This window comes from Protopterus annectens, chromosome 1.part0 (genome assembly GCF_019279795.1).
Source record: "Protopterus annectens isolate FY-2018-M chromosome 1.part0, PAN1.0, whole genome shotgun sequence".
NCBI classification, from domain to species: Eukaryota; Metazoa; Chordata; order Ceratodontiformes; family Protopteridae; genus Protopterus; species Protopterus annectens.
In genome coordinates, this window is record NC_056725.1 from 111,590,300 (window position 1) to 111,608,977 (window position 18,678).

The 18,678-nt window shown below is 39.4% G+C and overlaps 1 protein-coding gene across 3 annotated transcripts in view; it reads right to left on the bottom strand.

Annotated features, from left to right (window-relative positions):
* The window catches only part of CCDC61 (coiled-coil domain containing 61), a 934,642-nt gene that overhangs the window by 312,417 nt on the left and 603,547 nt on the right, over positions 1 to 18,678 (bottom strand). For all 3 annotated transcript variants that reach the window (XM_044087587.1, XM_044087502.1, XM_044087417.1), the window contains exon 8: positions 10,114 to 10,192. In XM_044087587.1, coding sequence (XP_043943522.1) covers positions 10,114 to 10,192 — 79 coding nt within the window. The remainder of the gene's footprint in view (positions 1 to 10,113; positions 10,193 to 18,678) is intronic.

Sequence of the window (18,678 nt, forward strand, 5' to 3'; positions counted from 1 at the left end):
AAGTGCCCGATACTGGTAGACACACTGGTGCCAGGACTGGAAAAGATGACAGTGTAGAATCCTCAAAATATGGAAACATTCCTATAATGGGGTCAAGCCAGGCCAAGGGGGAGGATGGCCCCCCTGTTGCAGAAGGAAGTAGAAGTTCCCAAAAGTCACAAAAACTGACAGGCCAAAGAACAGCCATGAAGATGATAAAGTGGACTATTGAGGATAAGAAAGAAATTTTGTATTGTCACTATTTTGCAAAAAGCCCAGAATTTCCAGACACAAGATATTCAAAACAATTAAGAGAGAAATTAGAGGAAAGAAAACTACTTCCACAAGAAAAACTGTCAGAACCTTCAAATAAAAATTTGCATTCATAAATACAACAGATTTGTGAAAAACAGTATATAGATCAAGAAACTGTGAACTGTTTCGAAAAAGAAGCATCTGAAGAAATGCAAAAATATAAACAACAAAATCTAGAGATGTTTAAAAAGTATAAAAAAGAAATATGGACACGGGAAAGAAAAATAGATTTGATATGGTACAATATTTATACAAAGGAGAAAGCCAAATTAATCAAAATAATGAAGGCAGCCACAAAGATATTCAAAGAGAAATACAGGCAAAGGCATCAAGATATGGAAAATTTCACAATAAAAAAATAGTATCACAAAGAGAGAATGTAGAAAAAAAGATTAGTAAAGTAGCAGTTAAAAAAATAGAAGCTGAAGTTATGGAGTGCCTGAAAAGTGAAAGATTTAGTGTAGAAGTTCTAACACAGGTTACATCACAGCATGATGAAGTGAGTCCCCAGAGTAAGGAGAAGCAGGAAGATCTCGAGACATCTGAAGAGGAAATATGGACATTGGAAAGAAAATGAGATTTAATATAGTGGATTATTTATGCAAATGAGAAAGCAAAACTAACCAATACAAAAAAGAGCAGCACCACAGATATTTAAAGAGAAATACAAGCACAGGAATCCGAACATAGAAAACTTTACAATATAAAAAATACGAAGACAAAGAGGAAATATGAAAAGGAGATCAGTAATGGAGAAGTTAAAGAAATAGAAACTGAGGTTATTGAGTACCTGGCGAAGTGAAGGATTCAGTGCAGAAAATGTAATTCATAAAGCACCACAACAGGACAGATCAATGATATCCAAATTAAGGGGAAACCAGTGGAACAGGAAGCAACTGGTCAGGTGCCATGTGAAGATATTTTGGAGTCTTCCACAGGAAATCAGTATAAATGTTCACTTGAAACTGGACAACAAGGGAAGGAACAGGAATCTGTGGAAACTCTAATGCAGTCAATGTTGAGGAGCGATAGGCTAGTGAGTTCCCATATGACAGAGCAACGGATGGCACAGGATGAAATTGAAGAGAATGTGCCACAGGAAGATGCTATAGAACTTTCTAAAGAATGCCTGCAGGAAATGGAAAACAAAAAAAATGTGTCCTTAGTTTAGAAGAAAATGAGTTAAGAGAAGTATTACTTGATTTAATAGACATATATATACATATTAAGATCAATGAAAGAAAGACTGCAGAAGGTCAATAAAACTCAAAGTCAGATGTTTGATAAAACAAATGAACACAGTAATTATGACTGTCCATAGAGATCCATGTGATATAACAGAAGTAAGCAGGATATATTACTGTACAGCTAAATTAATAACTGATAATGTTCTACCACAAGAACACAGGGTAGTGAGGGAAAGGAAGGGGAGATATTGAATACCATCATGGAAGTATCAAATAGAGAAAACTATAAAGCAATTAAGACAAGAAATGTCACTGTTAGAAGACTACAGAAGAATGAACAGATAAACAAAAATACTAAGAAAGACAGACATGATAAAAGCAATGTGCAGTATTAGAAGAGATCAAGATCTGTCATGCACTATTGCAAATAAACTAAAAAAAATCTCAGCACAGGCAGAAAAACTTAGACGATACGCAGAAAAATATAAAGGAAAAGTACAAAATAAGCAAGTTATTAATGACCCAAAAATGTTTCAGACAATTGGGAAACAAGGCAAAAGGAACTGAAAGACTGCCAACAAAAACTAGAAATAGATACATTTTGAATAAGTATCTATGAAGATCCTGTGGAATATAACAAAGGTGCTAAATGGATAGAAGAAGCAAAAAGAAGGAATAAGAAGTTTAAAGGTACAGGATATGAAATGGGATAAAGTAACAACCAGAGAGATTGAAACAAAGTTAAGAAAAGCCTCTAATTGGAAAACCCCAGGCCCAGATGCAGTACCTACCTTTTGGCTAAAAGTATTAACATCTTTGCACAAAGATTTAGCAATGAGTAAGAACTATTTATATGCGCACACTGAACAGACACCAACCTAGCTAACAGGAAAAACAATGTCCCTACTTAAGAGTGAACCTGCACGCTACCCTAAAAATTATAGGCCAATAACTTGTATTCTGACGATGTATAAACTATACACTGGAATTGATGCCGACAGAGTTTATAGTCATTTAGAAGAACACTCAATTATGGCAGTAGAACAACAGGGCAATAAAAGAAAGTCATATGGAACAAAGGATCATTTGTTGTTAAATAGTCATAGTGGAGAACTGTAAACAGGAGAAAAATCTAAGTATGACATGGACTGACTACAAAAAAAGTATTTGATATATTCCACATTCATGTATAAAAGAGTGCTTAAAAATTTATAAGATGCACCCTATACTGATCGACTAATTACAGTGACTATGAAACAGTGGCACACCACTTTGCAATGAAGCCATGATACAGGACAAATTATTATTCCAGGGATAAAAATTCAAAGGGGATATTCCAGGGTGACTCTCTGTCACCAGTGCTATTCTGCCTTACCCTTAACCCATTAAGATGTCTACTTAACAGCTTAGGCCATGGCTATAATTTGGCTCCTAGAAAACAAGAAAGTGTAAAGACTTGTCTTTGTTGATGACTTAAAACTGTATAGCTCATCAGATGAGGAACTGAAAGTACAGATGCAAGTTGTCAAAACATTTTCAGATGATATAAGAATGTCATTTGGTCTTGATAAATATGCAAAAGCAACCTTTAAAGCAGGAAAACTGCAGCACCAGTAAAACATCAGTTTGGGGGCAAGAATGTGATATAAAAGAACTTGAGCAAGAGGGAGTGTATAAATATTTGGGAATTGATGAAGGATCAACAATAAAACATGAACAAATGCAAATAGAACTTAGTAAGCAATACTTTAAAAGACTTAAATTAATCCTGAAAACAGCGGTGACATCTAGGAACAAAATCCAAGCTATAAATCAGTTTGCTCTTCCTGTCCTAACTTACAGTTTTGAAGTGACTGACTGGCCCCAAAACGTTTCTGGTAGATTAGGTAGGAAAACAAGAAGGATGCTTCATGCTCACCAAATGATTTATAAAAATTAGTGCAAACCAAGATTATATATTCCCTGTTCTGAAGGATGGATGGGCCTCCTTAAAACTGATTACATGTATAGATATGCAATCGTGGGACTCCACACATCTGCTTACCTCACAAGATCCAAATGTAGTGAAAGTTTTGAAACATGAAGAGAATAAATCTAAGATGACTTCTCTTCTTAATCTAGCAGAAGCATATCAGCATTAAGCAGGAATGGAAATCAAACCAGAAATAGGTAAAAATCAGGCAGCAATTGAATGTGCCAAAAAACAAATGAATATAAGGTGAAGGACCAGATGAGAAGGCAAGAAATATGGAAAATACATAAATATAGCTGCAAGTATAGAAATCTTCTGGGAGAACCTCATGTTGATCAGGAATGAATGCAGAAATGGTTAAGGAGAGGTGAATTTAAACCAAGAGATGAAAGGTTAACATTGGAGGTCCAAGACAGTGGGCTACGTACATGCAGTTTTACAAAGGCCATTGAACATGTGGGAGAAACAGATAAATGTAGGTTTTGTAAAACAGAATTGGAAACAGTTGCACACCTCATTGCTGGATGCGAAATACTAATGACAGAAGGACTGTATACTGAAAGGCATAATAATGTGGCAAGACTGCTGCTCTGGAGATTGTGCAAACATTATGGTATTGAATTGGCTGACAAACACTGGAAACATGAGCCACAAAGTATCATAAAAAATGATGAAGTTTGCATCACATGGGATCATCCATTACCAACAGTTCAAAAGACAGATGCTAGAAAACAGGATATAGTGGTCCATGAAAAGAAGACAAAAGTAGCACTGATCATTGAAATTGCCACACCCAGTGACTACAGTGTCTTGCATACAGAGAGACACACAAAGTCATAAAATATCAGGATATGCAGGCAGAAATGAGAGCAATGTGGAAGAAAGATGCCCAGACAGTTTCAATAGTAGTAGGAGCAATGGGTCTTATTAAAAAAAGAATCTACAATCGTATTTAGATATGTTACCAATACATAGGATCACAGGAGGTTACTAGGCTTATGGCCCTGGGGCCCTTACAAGCCTGGCCAAGAGTTTATCCCCAAAAAGAAACCTCAGTCAGGACCTGTCACCCCTGTCAATGAGGGACACAGGAGGAACCCCTGGTACAAATTTGTGGTTTCCCATCCACTCCTCAATCTTGTGCTTGAAGAGGGTCAGCGAGGTGCTCTGTTTGACGTGTACGGGAAGTCTATTTCAGAGCGGGTAATGCGTGAGCAGTTAGACTTACGGATATGCAGCATCTCTAGTAGGGCAGGGCCCGAGATTGCCTTGTAGGCGAGACACAGATCACCTCTGAGCAGTCTGTATGATACCAAGTAGTGATAGTGATTTGAGCCTGTCTGCATATGACAGGGGTTTGAGGCTATGGGTTCTCTTTGTGAGGTACTTCTTTGGCCTTTCCAGTTGGTGCAGATGTTTGGAGAGGTACACACTAAACGAGGTGTTATGCTCAATTACTGATCTAATGAGGGAGGAGTACAGAAAAGTAATAACCTCCTTTATTCTGTATGTAATCTCTTTACTTATGAGATGAATCAAGTAAAAGGCTTTTCTGACCACTGCTGCGACATGATGGTCAAATGTGAGGTCATCATCAACCTGAATGCCCAGGTGTCTCGCCACAGTTTGTGTGCTTTGAGGGTTGTCGTTAATGTGGTAATCAGTAGGGGTCATGTTTTTGCTGAACGGTATGATGATACATTTTTTTGCATCTAGCTTGAGGACATGACTTTGGCACCAGTCATTAGTTGCAGTGATACCCTCTTGCAGTATGTTAACATCATTTGGGGAGTCAATGACAGCACCCAACTTACAGTCATCCACAAACTTGGTCAGCCACAGGCCTTTTGTCTTTGCCTGGACCTTTGAGAAGTAGATACCAAACAGTCATGGTCCTAAGATAGATCCCTGGGGAACTCCACCAGCGACAGATCTGCTATTGGAGTTGGAGGTGCCTATTTTGACTTTGAGGGTTGTGTTGGTGAGCCAGTTGGCCACCCACCTGATGAGATCAGGATTTACACCAAGTTGTGTTAGATTTTCGATGATGCCCGAGTGGGGGATTGTGTTAAAGGCCTTGGCCAAGTCAAGAAGGTGAGCTGTATGCGCTGACTTTCCCTCATCCAAGGCCTAGGTGACAGTCTCAAAGAAGTCAACCAGGTTCAACAGGCAAGATCTGCCCTTGACAAATCCAAACTGGGGTCAAGTGCTTGGAGATTGACTATGTCCTTGTTTATGAGATCCCTAATAATACAATGCATGGCTTTACAGATCAGACTTGTCACGCTAATGGGACGATAGTTTCCACGGTCAGTAGTGGCACCACCTTTGTGCAAGGGGATGACAATGCAGTTCTCCACTCTGCTGGAATGAAGCCTGTACTTAGGGTGTGGCTGAATAGGGTGCTCAATGGCGAAGCCAGTTCTTGCTGGAGATGGTTCAGAATACATCCTGGGATACTATCAGGTCCCATGGAAGCTGTGTTCTTTGCCTTGGAAAGGGCCTGTAACACTTGATCAACAGAGATGTGAGGTGCGGGACAAGTATCGGGGAGGTCAAAAGGGCCTTTGGGGAGGACAGGGGGAGTGAATTCTGCTCTGAACCCATCTGCTAACAGGTTGGCTAAGCCAGCAGGATCAGTGTAAGTGATACTGTTAAGTACTAATTTGGAACAAACCTGGGCTTTGGCGAGGACAGGGGGAGTGAAGTCTGCTCTGAACCCATCTGCTAACAGGTTGGCTAAGCCAACAGGATCAGTGTAAGTGATACTGTTAAGTACTAATTTGGAACAAACCTGGGCTTTTCTGTGGACGTAACTGAAGAAGACTTTGTGGTTTCCCTTTGTTTTGGAAGCTAGTTTCGATTCATAATTGGCCTTGGAGGTTTTCACTAGTGATCTAATTTGCTTGTTCAGGCTAAGGAGGGAGATTTTCCAATTTGGAATTTGTTCCTTTTTACCCTTGGACAACAGTTTCTTCCTTTTGTTGTAACCCTGTTGATAGAGGATGTCCACCAACCAGGTTTGTGTTTCCTTGAGGAGCAGGTTTTAGTTCTATTGGGTATGGCTGAATCCATACAGTTGTATAGGTGCTTGTATACTGCATTGGTGTACTGGTCAGCATAGCTGTCTGCATCCTCTGAGGGGGGCGGTGGTGTGAAGCTACAGATACCCTCCCTTAGTAGGTTGTAGTCAGCTTTTGAAATTTTTTTTTAGCTTGACTACAGCTTGGGGGGGGGGGGGTAGGACATGAACTTTGAATGAGACAGTCTGATGATCTGATCTCACCAGGGAAGAACATATTATGGGAGTGATGTAACAGTCACCCATGTTGGTGAGAACCAAATCCAGAATGTTATCTCCCCTTGTGGGGGATGAGACGAGCTGGTCTAGTGCGTTAGAACTGATGAAGTCAAGGAATCGTTGAGAGAGTGCATTAGTGCAGGAATAGTTCACCCAACCTATGGTGGGGTAGTTGAAGTCACCAAGGATCAGGGTTTTAGGGGGTACCTTGATGGAATTAAGTAGATCCAGGTAAGAGGAGTGGGTATCCTGAGTCATGGAGGGGGGGGGGTCTATAGCTGGTTATAACTTGGATAGGTGTCTTGTCAACTGTCAGTTGCACATGGAGTACTTCCAGTGCGTCATGTTGGCAAATCAGTCTGGAGGTGTGTCTGTCCTTAATGAAGATAGAGACTCAACCACCCTTAGTCTTGCCAACCTCATTTTGGGGTCGGAATGTGTGGAATGAGGTATAGCCTGGTAAAGCAGGGGTGCTCACCGCAGCCCTGAATCAAGTTTCCGTGACTGCACAGACATTGCCATTTCCAGAGCAATGAGAGCCTCCAGTGAGTCTATTTTCAGGTTAAGACTCCTAGCATTAAGCAGCATGACCTTCAATTTGCTTTTTGAGAGATCTTTTATGTTGGAAAGTTTTGGAACATTGCCTAAACAAGGCACCATGGGAGGAGGCAAGAGCCTTGGCCAGGATCCGGAAACCCAGTGGTAACAGGTGGAGGCTATCTCTGGCAAAGCATCGAGGCCTGTTGACCATGTCACCCCAGGCAGACAGATGCTGGATCCCCTTGGAATGACACCAAAAACTAAGCCAATTGTTGAAGTCAATTCTTTTTGTTGGTACTGTGGTATCATTCTTTGTGAAGGTAGGACGCTGCTTAGGGCTAGGGTCATACCTGCCTGGAACACATACTCAGAGCTCAATCATGTCTCTCTTCATATAGTCCAGGGAGGTACGTCTCAAGTCATTCACACCAACATGGACAATGACAGAGTCGTACTTGTACTTGTTGACAGAGACTTAACTGCGTGCGTGATGTGGCAGATTCTGGCAACAGACAGACAACTGACCATGACCTTCTCCTTGCCAAGCCTGGTAAGGAACACATTGGTGTGTCTCACAATTGAGTCACCAATGACCAGTATGTTTGGATTACTGTTATGTCTTGTGGGCTGTGATGGTTTATTATTTTGCCTTATGGGCTGTGTTTGTGAGACACTGGTGTGCTGTGTATGATGTGTTTGCTGTTGTGTGTGAAATGTTTGTGAGTGCATTTTGGAGGTCTCTGCTATTACGTAAGTTTTTATCGAGGACCTCTGCATAGGTGTGTGTGTGTGTGTGTGTGTGTGTGTGTTTGGTGTTTGTGCTGGCAATCTCCTCTTTGTCAGGAACACTAACTGTGGCATGAGAGAGCATGTACTCCAGGTTACTGATGTACTGATGTACATGCATTTCTCACAGGTGGAAACATGTTGTGCTAGGAGAAGAGGGCTGTCAGTAAACATGAGGCAGTGGGTACACAGTATGCTCATGTCGACCAGACTGGCACACGAAACTGATGGGAATTGTCAAGACATAGTGTTCCGAATGCTTGGGTAGACTTCTGGAGAGAAGATTTTGATAAGGGTTTGTCCACAAAAGTGTAGACCACAAGAATCTTCTTAAATGTAAAGTAACTAGCCTGAAGCACAAGTGCTAAAACCAAAGCTAAGATGCTTAGAATAACAGATACATTTAATCAGGCTACTAACAAACAGAAATAAATGAAGCAGATTAAAAGCACTTGAACACTTAAGAGCACACAGCAAAAATAAGGTTATAAAGTATGAAGAACACAATTACAGTAAAAGCAGCTGAATAAAGTGCAATTTTTTTTCCTTTTTTTTTTCCAGTGGAGATGGAGGAAACAGAATGCAGTTCAATTTTAAGAACTAAGGGGGTTGGCCTTCTCAAATGCTCTGTCTGCACACAGTGCACTGAGCTGATGAGACACGACTGGGAGAGATGCATGTAACCCTGTATGAATTACAGAAGGTGTCATTACTAGGCATAATGCAGGTGCTGCAAAGAGCACTTCTGGCTGACATCAAAGATCGAAATACTACTACTTTCATGAACTTTAATCGTACTTTGACTTTCCTAGGGTCCATTCCCGTCATGGTATTAGAAACCCAAAAGATCTGGAGAAATTAAAAAAAGCATTATGGGCAAATAACATTTTCCATAAAAATTAGTTACATCAGCATGTTTGCCCCATGAAGGCTCAAGGTTGGAAACATTTAAAATTAGTAGTAAACAGTTATTGTGCTGCTGGCAGGTATGGATTGTGAAGAACTTTGTAATAAGCTAAAAAATTGTAAATAAAATTTCAAGTTTCTGGTCCTGAAGCCTTTTCTTTAGGAAAGGGTTGAAAGGGGGGAAAAAGCCAGTCTCCATCTCAGAAGTAGAAATGAAGTGAGGGAAAACAATTAGAAAGGCTTTATACCATTACAAAAACTTATCTGACTTTAAAACACAGTAAAGACAGGACTGTTCCTTTAACAGTGCGTTTCCAGATCCTAGTCACATATGCTACACAACAGGACAATTGAAAGTACTGCCATAGGCATACTTTAACAAAAGTTATAAGCCAAAGGCTCATAACATTTTCTGAATTTTCAGAAAAAGCCACCTTATTTTCCACAATGAGGGACATATAAGGAACAATTATTTTCAAAAGGCTTAGTTTTAAAGTTAATTGTGTAACCTTCTGCCAGTCTTTGGAGTTGACACAAAAACATGGGCAATGTCTGGTAAAACATACTTAATCAAAAAACACATTTTTGGGTGCTCTCATCAGAAATTTCAGAACCAGTCCCATGAAAAGCTCTATCAAACGTAAAATAAGACAAGAAGAAGCACTTTCGTGAGAAAAGTTTCCTTAATTACTTCACATTCATACTTAACATTCCACCATATAACATTCACTAAATCAAGAAAAATGTCCCATGTAGCTAGAGGATGGGTCATTTTTCTTTAAACAGACATGCTGGGTTTAAAGAATGACTTCTGAGAAAAAATAAGATATTTTCTGTGAAATGAGTCCACAACCCTGAAAAAGAGTTCTGAACCCTACTGTCAGAGAGTCCAAGATAAATTACTGCAGAACAACTAACTTACCATGTGCCTCTGACTGTAAAGCTTCTAATTATCCATTATCCTGAATGACACACAACCAAAAGAAGACAATTAAATATTCCAGCTCTGGTGCCTCATGTACCTGTACAGGTAAGCCTTTTTTATACTGGACTCTCCCTTTAAACTTTGATTATTATCTTTTCATACCAAACTTATTTTCCTAACTAGCATTCTAAACTGCTCTTACATTTTCTGTTTGACATCCTTCTGTTTCCGCTGTTTATCTTTCACATAGGCAGTAGGATCAAACCTTGGCGCCCTTGTACCTGTCAAAAACAACAGATTATGATATAAATGGCAACAGCTACTCTTAATAATCACAATGTGTTTCTGAATTACATGCAACTGCAAGTATTGTTTTGATGAAATTTTATTCAATTTCAGAACATTTTGCAGTTTTCACTAGTACATTTAAAACTATGTAGAATCATATCCCAATAAATTCTGAACAAGTCCAGTCCTACAAGAGCATGAAAATGTATCTTCTAAAACAAATAACAAGTGAATGCTCCTTGCAATGGTAGAAACATGGAATTAAATGGCAGACATGGGCAGGTGATTTATCAAACCTGCCTATTTTAACCTACATAAACTATTTATTACCTGACAACATTCATTTTGCTTTTCTATGTTATTTTCACTATGATGTGTTCAAGCATATTCTATACAGTTTTGAAACCAACAATTACTTCACCAGCTGTAACCCTTAATATATTGGTTTTCCAGAACTTCAACTTAATCCCATAGAGTCATTTATTGACTAATGCAGCAGAAAGGGTTTTATTTAAAATATACATGCCCCCCCAGCTAAGTACAAACGTGCACTATTTCACTAAAGCACAAAAGCAAAAATATTGAACATTCCTGATATAAATAAAAATGAGACATTTATTAAGCAATCATGAAAAGCTGCAGCCCAGTAGGCTTCTGACATAACTTAAATTCATCAACAAGACACTGTGTAATGAGTGTAACAGACAGTGAACATCATCTTTTTCAGCTTTCATTATGCGCTCTATACGGACTTCTAACATAATGGCAAGTTATTAGTTATTGCAGTAAATTAACACAAAGCACTGTTTTAGAGTTGTGTTGCAATTTTCAAGTACATATCAGACTCACAATTTTAATCCTCTGATTTTAAAATAGTAAGATTCATTTCATTTGAGAGAGAGAGAGGCAACCATGTCGCACTAAATAACCAATAGCTTAGTCACTATAACATTTTATCAGTACTTTGGCTTAATATAGGTTCATAGGTTGATACTAGGCTATCTGCCCTAGGGCATTTATAAGCCTAGCCAGAGTGTGTTTGGCTTTCGCCACCCTTTTAGATTAGTTGACTGTGTCTCTGTATAGTAGGTCACAAAAGATAGCCCTTTTAAGGTTAGTTTACTGTGCATCTGTCTAGTAGGGACACAGAAGAGATCCCAGGGGTAAACCTATGATCTCCCATTCACTCGTCAAGATTTCTCTTGAAGAGGGTCATTGAGGGGCTCTGCCTAACATGGATTGGGATTTTGTTCCAGAGTGAGGGGAGCCTTTGGGATATGAATCTGTCCCTCCAGTGTGTCCTATTTATTTCTGTGCTGAGGTTTAAGTCCCTGGAGCGTGTAGCTCTAAGGGATTTGGATTTCCTGAGGTGGAGCATGTCCATTAATTCTGGTTTGGACATGGCTTTATATGTCAGGCACAGATCGCCTCTGAGTAGGCAGTAAGCAACTGAGTAGAGCTGGAGTTTCTTTAGCCTAACTGCGTAGGGTATCTGTTTGAGTCCCTTGATCCTCTTGGTGAGGTACTTTTGGGGTCTTTCCAGTTGCTGCAGGTGTCGGGTAAGGCAAATGGGGCATTGTATTCAATTATGGGCCTGATGAGTAGAGGGGCACAATGACCTCTCTTGATCTAGATGTGAACCCTTTCATGATAAGGTGGGCTATATAGAAGGACTTTCTAACCACTTTGGCAACGTGATTGTCAAAGGAGAGATTGCTATCTACTTGGGTCCCCAAATCCCTAATTACTTCTTCCGTACTTAATGGATTACCACCTATGTGGTAATTTATGGGCACTTTGTTTTTCCCAAAAGGGATGACTATGCACTTTTTGGCATTTAGCTTTAGGCCATGGCTCTGGCACCAGTTATCCGTCTCTGTGAGACCCTTTTGGAGGATGCTTGTGTCAGTCGGCGAGTCGATTATGGCACCCAGTTTGCAGTCATCTGCGAACTTGGTCAGCCATAGTCCTCCCATGTTAGCCTGTACCTCAGAGAAATATCTACCAAACAAGAGAGGTCCCAAGACTGAGCCTTGTGGGATGCCACTTGTAACTGGTTTAGAGTCTGACATGGCACCTGCAATTCTGACCATGTGGGTTCTATCCCTGAGCCAGTTTGCAACCCATGTTGTGATATAGGGGTTGATATTTAAGCTGGTGAGCTTATTTATGATGCCCGAGTGGGGTATTGTGTCGAAGGCTTTTGCGAGGTCCAGGTAGGCTGCGTGGACTACCTACCCTTCATCTATGGCCTTGGTGACTGTTTCAAAGACGTCAACCAGGTTCAAGAGGCAAGATCTGCCCTTAACAAAGCTGAATTGGGTAGGATCCAGTGTTTGGAGGTTCCCAATGTCTTTGTTTATGAGTTCCATGATGATACGCTCCATAGCTTTGCAGACCAGGCTAGTCAGGCTTATAGGGCGATAGTTTCCGGGGTCCGTTGTGGCACCGCCTTTGTGGAGTGGGACCACTGTTGCTGTACGCCATTCCTTGGGTACATATCCTGTAGTAAAGGCTGAGATTGAACAGTGACTTTAGAGATTGAACAGTGACTTTATGTGAGGGTTCAGTTCTTCTTGGAGCTCATGTAAGATGCAGCCCGGGACACCGCCCAGTCCCATTGATGCTGTGTTTTTTGCTTTGGAGCAAACAAAAACTTTCTTATGAAACAAAAAAGACAAAAGTTTCATTAGTGTTCCATGCAAAGGTAAAGTACAGATATACAAACATTCGTTTATTCAGCAGCTCATCAAAAGAGAAGCTCCCAAAGGCAGCGCTACATATTCTTAAGTAAAAGAAAGAAGGGAACAGAAAAGACACACAACTCATGGGTGTGCTAAAACAAGTAACTGAGTGGATGTAACGCTCATGGTTCTGCATCATCTGTCTATAAATAAAATAAAAACTATTACAAATGAAACAGTTTGGAATAATACAGTCACACTGCCATAATTGACTGCCATTCTGGGAAAATCTATATCACTCATGGCTGCCATCCTCCACTGGATGAGATGTTAAACCAGGGGGCCCATTTGCCCGAGTTACTGACAGCTCAGCCGGATGTAAAAGATCCCACAAACACTTATCCAATATAGTAGGGGTCCTGTATTTATATACAAAAAGAACTCTCATTTACGTATTTACAAATATTTATATATGTACAAATACATAAATAATAGAAATCCGTTTACACATGTTCATAATTTCCTTTACAATCATGCAAAATTTTTATTCCTATTAGACCCCCACTCCTTTTTCCATAACCATCTGATTCTACTTAATATTGCTGCTAAAATCCATTTATCATTAGACATACTTTATTCTTTTATTCCATATAACACAAAATAACTTCAATTCTTTAAACTTATTCTTTACTTCTGCTCTTACAATATCCATATTTAATCATATCCATGTTTATTTTATTCACTTATTTTAGATCTTCAAAAAATCTTCTTTACATAGTTTTCCCCATAATGTTTTTACTCTTTTACCTTTCAAAAACACATGTTCTGTAGTTTCTTCTTACTGACAATGTAATCGCAATCACTTTTCTTTCTATATGGCATATTTCCTTTTACCAACAATTTATCTATTACCACTCTCCACAAAAAAATCTTGACATTCTACTTTCTGATTCCACCATTTGCTTCTTATCTTTATAGCTTTAATTTTTTCATCGGTTATATTTTCCTATGGTTTTACATAGTAATGTTTTATCATTACAGTCTTATGCCATACTTTTCTTTTTTTTCTTTATCAAGTTTTATTTTCTACAGAAATATTTTTTTTCTTGGTAACATTTTATTTTTTCACTTATACACTCTCTTTTACGCTTTAGCATATCCCAACATTTATCACACATATTTATACAGTTTTAATACTAATATCTCATATTTTTTTTCATTTATCCACTTTAATACTTTGTACAGATTTTATGAAGCAAAGTATACCACTGGGCTAATTAATCTTGAACCTCCTTTTTACTTGCATACAAAAATCAGCTTTTCATTGGCTTTAATCTGGAACCCCATATAAATGAAAAAAAAAAAGTACAGTTTTGTTCCTACCATAAATGTAGATGTTCGAGTGTTCACCCTGCTGCAGTCATCACACTTGGGTTATCCTGCCGTCAGGCGGTCCCCGCAGTCGGCCCGAATTCCAAAGTCTTGGTCCGGCGTCAGTTGCTGTCACTTCTTCCCTGACGTCAGTGCGCCAGGGGTATATAAGAAGCATCCGCCGCCATTTTCTTCAGTTTTTCTTGCCCTACATATCAGGTGCCCCCAAAAGGTAGGCAAAAAAAAAAATATATATATATATATATATATATATATATATATATATATATATATATAAATATATATATATAAATATATATATATAGAGAGAGAGAGAGATACATACATATGGCTATATAAAAATAAAACAAAACCCTAAGGTACAAGCAAATACACCACAGAGGTAGAATAGGATAAAGTGGTATAGATAAGTTCAGCTAGTTCAGAGGGGATGGAGGGAGGGTAACCTGGACTGCAGCAGGGTGAACACTCGAACATCTAAATTTATGGTAGGTACAAAACTGTACTATGTTCATCGTGTTACCCTGCTGCAGTCATAATACTTGGGTTGAATCCCAAAGCTAAGGAGGGGAGGTGGAGTCAAACAGGGTTAGAAGAAGCTAGTAGACCCTACAAAACAGCAGTGACAAAACCAGCTCTAGTCTTAGAGTAGAGAGGTAAGTGATAGTGTTTGGTGAAGGTGTGTACTGAACTCCAAGTAGCAGCTTCCAGAATATCCTTGGTTGGCACTCCCCTGAGAAAGGCTGCTGATGTAGCTGTAGCCCTGGTGGAGTGGGACCTAATGTTAGCAGATACTGGTTTCCCATGATGTGTGTAGCAGAAACGTATGCAATGTCCTATCCATTTAGAAATGGTCTGCTTTGAGATAGCTTTTCCTTGTGATCCTGTAGCATAGGCTACAAAGAGATGGTCAGTTTTTCTGAAAGCCTTAGTTTTATCCAAGTAGTAACGTAATTGCCTGTGAATGTCCAAAGAGTGCAGGAGTCTTTCTCCTGTGTTCTGGGGATTTGGGAAGAAGGTGGGTAAATGAATGGTTTAGTTTAGGGCCACACTGGATACCACCTTTGGCATAAAGGAAGGATTAGTTCGTAGATAAACTCTGTCTTGATGAAAAATGAGGAAAGGTTCCACTTCCATTAGTGCCTGTAGCTCTGAGACTCTTCTAGCTGAGGTTATTGCTAGTAGTAGGGCAGTTTTCCATGAACGAAATTTTAAATCAGTTGAAAAAGCTGGTTCAAAGGGCGGCAGTGTAAGCTTTTCCAGGAGAAAGTTGAGATGCCAAATAGGTGTTGGAGCTCTACTTGGCGGTCTTAAGTTCTTAGCCCCTCTGAGGTACTGTCTTAGGAGTGGATGTGAAAATAAAGGAGGATCCGTGCTGTAATGAGCTGAAATTGCTGAGGCGTGGATCTTAATAGATGAAAAGGAAAGTCCTTTGTGTAACATCTCAGTTAAATATTGTAGAATCTGAGGAATGTTCGGCTCCAGGGGATTTAGGCCTTTAGCCTGGTTCCAGGAGCAAAATCTTTTCCATTTGTCTGAATAGGTTTTCCTGGTGCTGGGCCTCCTGGCCTCCAGAATGACATCCATAACAGATTTGGATAAAGGTGTTGGCTGATTGTTTAGGTAATTTGCCATGCAGCCAGGTTTAAAGTCTTGAGCTGGCTGTGTAGAATCAGATTGTCTCGCTGGGTGAGCAGGTAAGGAATTTGTGGCAAAATCCATGGTGGGCCCTGGTCCTTAAAATTGGATACCAATGTTGGTGTGGCCAGTCTGGTGCAACGAGAATCATTTGTGGCCTCTCTAATCTGACTTTCAGCAGTACCTTTGCTAGAAGAGGCAGTGGAGGGAAGGCATACACTGTTAATGTTTTCCAACTGAATGAGAGGGCGTCCACTTTCCAAGCTAGTGGATGGAAGGTCCTTGTGCAAAATTTTTGAAGTTGGTGGTTGTGGGGGCTTGCAAACAGATCTATGTCTGGACATCCCCATTTTTGAGCTATCATTGCAAATACTTGTGGATTTAGTTACCATTCGTGTGGATCCATGAAGATTCTGCTTAGGTCGTCTGCCAATGTGTTTTTCTTTCCTGGCAGGAATTGTGCTTGTAATTGAACCTGGTAAGACAATGCAGTGTTCCACAAGGTCATTGCTTGCCTGCATAGAGGGTAGGAATGTGTGCCCCCTTGCTTGTTTATGTACCACATAACTGTGGTGCTGTCTGTTCTTATTAGTAGTTGTCCTGTATGTAGAAGGTCCTTGAAAGCTATTAGGGCATTCTGCACTTCTAGCATTTCTTTTTAATTGATATGCAGGTGTCTGTGATCTGTAGTCCATTTGCCCTGAATGCACTGTGTGCTCCCCAGGCATAGTCCGATGCATCTGTTGTCATAGTTTGCCTCATCTTATAATTTCTAACATTTTTCTTGTATAATTTCCTTTCTTTTTATGTTGGCCTCTTAAATCACAAAGTCTCCTGTTATTATAATATTCATATTTATCACTACATAATCTAAAATTTGATGAAATAAGCTTTCCCTTTCTTTAAATTAGTAGAAGCATATAATGTTATAAATCTATATACTTGTTCTTTCTATTTTAAATCTACAATGGCTAATCTTCCCATTTTTGCAAAAGTTAAATCCAATATCTTTACTGTGTTTTTACAGAATATGGCTATTCTACAACCAACTCTCATTTCCCAGATTCCAGATTCCTCCACATAGTTTCTCTGTTTGTAATCATTCATTTGTTAAAAATATTGTATTACACCACTCCAAAATTCCTATTCTTACTATATTCTTAATACTATTCACATTTATAGAAAACATTCTAAAAGGTTCATTTTCCCCTTTTCCGTAGAGTCATTGTTTCATAAGTTCATAGCTAACTTTCTTAACAGGCCATTCTAAGCCTAACAAATTTTCTTCTCCAAGGTGAGAATGAAAATAGAAGTTATGTCCTTACCATAACGTTCCATGTGGAGTGTTCATCTCGCCTTTGTTCTTACACCTGGGTTCGGAGCCGATCCTCGGCTCCATGTTGGCCGCTTGGCAAAGCTCTGCATCGAGAAGAAGCTCGAGACCAACCTATCTCCCACAATCCACCTCCGCCTTTACCTCAGATCTAGTTTGCAAGCAAACCAGAAGTCAACGGAAGAGAATATAACACATTCATGCAAAAAACATAGCTGAACACAGCCACAACAACTGAACAAGGTAGAAGAGGGAGAACCAAACCAGACACCTAAACTGGACATTCTTCCTGAAGGTGGGAATGTAAGAACAAAGGCGAGATGAACACTCCACGTGGAACGTTATGGTAAGGACATAACTTCTATATGCGAGTGTGTTCAATCTCGCCGTTTGTTCTTACACTTGGGTAGCGTCCCTAGCTCCATGTTCCTGAGGAACTCACGGGAGAACGTTCCTGAGCACAGTGGAACCAAAGGTTGCCCTGTCCCTGGAAATCCTGTCTACTTTGTAATGAGTAATGAATGTATGTGGTTTAGACCAAGTGGCTGCTGCACAAATAGTGTCTAACGGTAGTCGGGCTGCATGAGCCAGGGATGTAGATATTGATCTTGTAGAATGCCCTTTGGGCTTGACAGGTAAATTCTGCTCAGAGGCAGTATAAACAAAAATAATACAATCGGAAAGCCATTTGGAAAGGGTTCGTTTCGTAACTGCCATGCCCTTTTTGCTGTCTGCAAAGGCTATAAAGAGCTGGTCTGTTTTTCTGTGATCCTTTGTTCTATCCAAGTAAAAACGTACCACGGAGCCCTTGTACCAGCAACAACAAGTAAGTAGTCTTAACGAATTTTATTTATCACAAACGTTTTCGCCGCACAAAGGTGCAGCTTCCTCAGAGAAAACAAATTAACAATGAGGTAAAAGTGCACGCCCCTTTTATACAAAGCAAAAGGGAAATGACATCATGGGAAGATAAAACTCATTGTAATAATTAGAAAACAAGTATAAACCTTCACAGGAACAACTTGTTCCTCAAAGAAAGTATACAAACATTGATTCATGTTAGTAATGACCATTTCGAAGTGAGGAATGTTACCAAGGAAGTAAACATAAAAGTTAAAATAACATATTTAAAATTCTTAAAATATGTAAATGAAATCATGACATTAAAGTAAAAATTCAACATAAAAGGTCATTCAAATAGCAACTCATAAAAAATAAGTATAGTATGCAGTAATGGATTAAGTCTTGTTAAAGAAGTAATGATAATCCATTAAAAGTAAGTAAGTACCTTAAAGATATTATTGTGTAACCAACAATAATAATTAAAATCAAGACAGTAATTGACATTAGAAGTGCTACACAAAAGGCACACCACATGAAGTCAGAAACAAAAAAATGAAGTCAGAAACAAAAAAATTTTGTATATATTTTG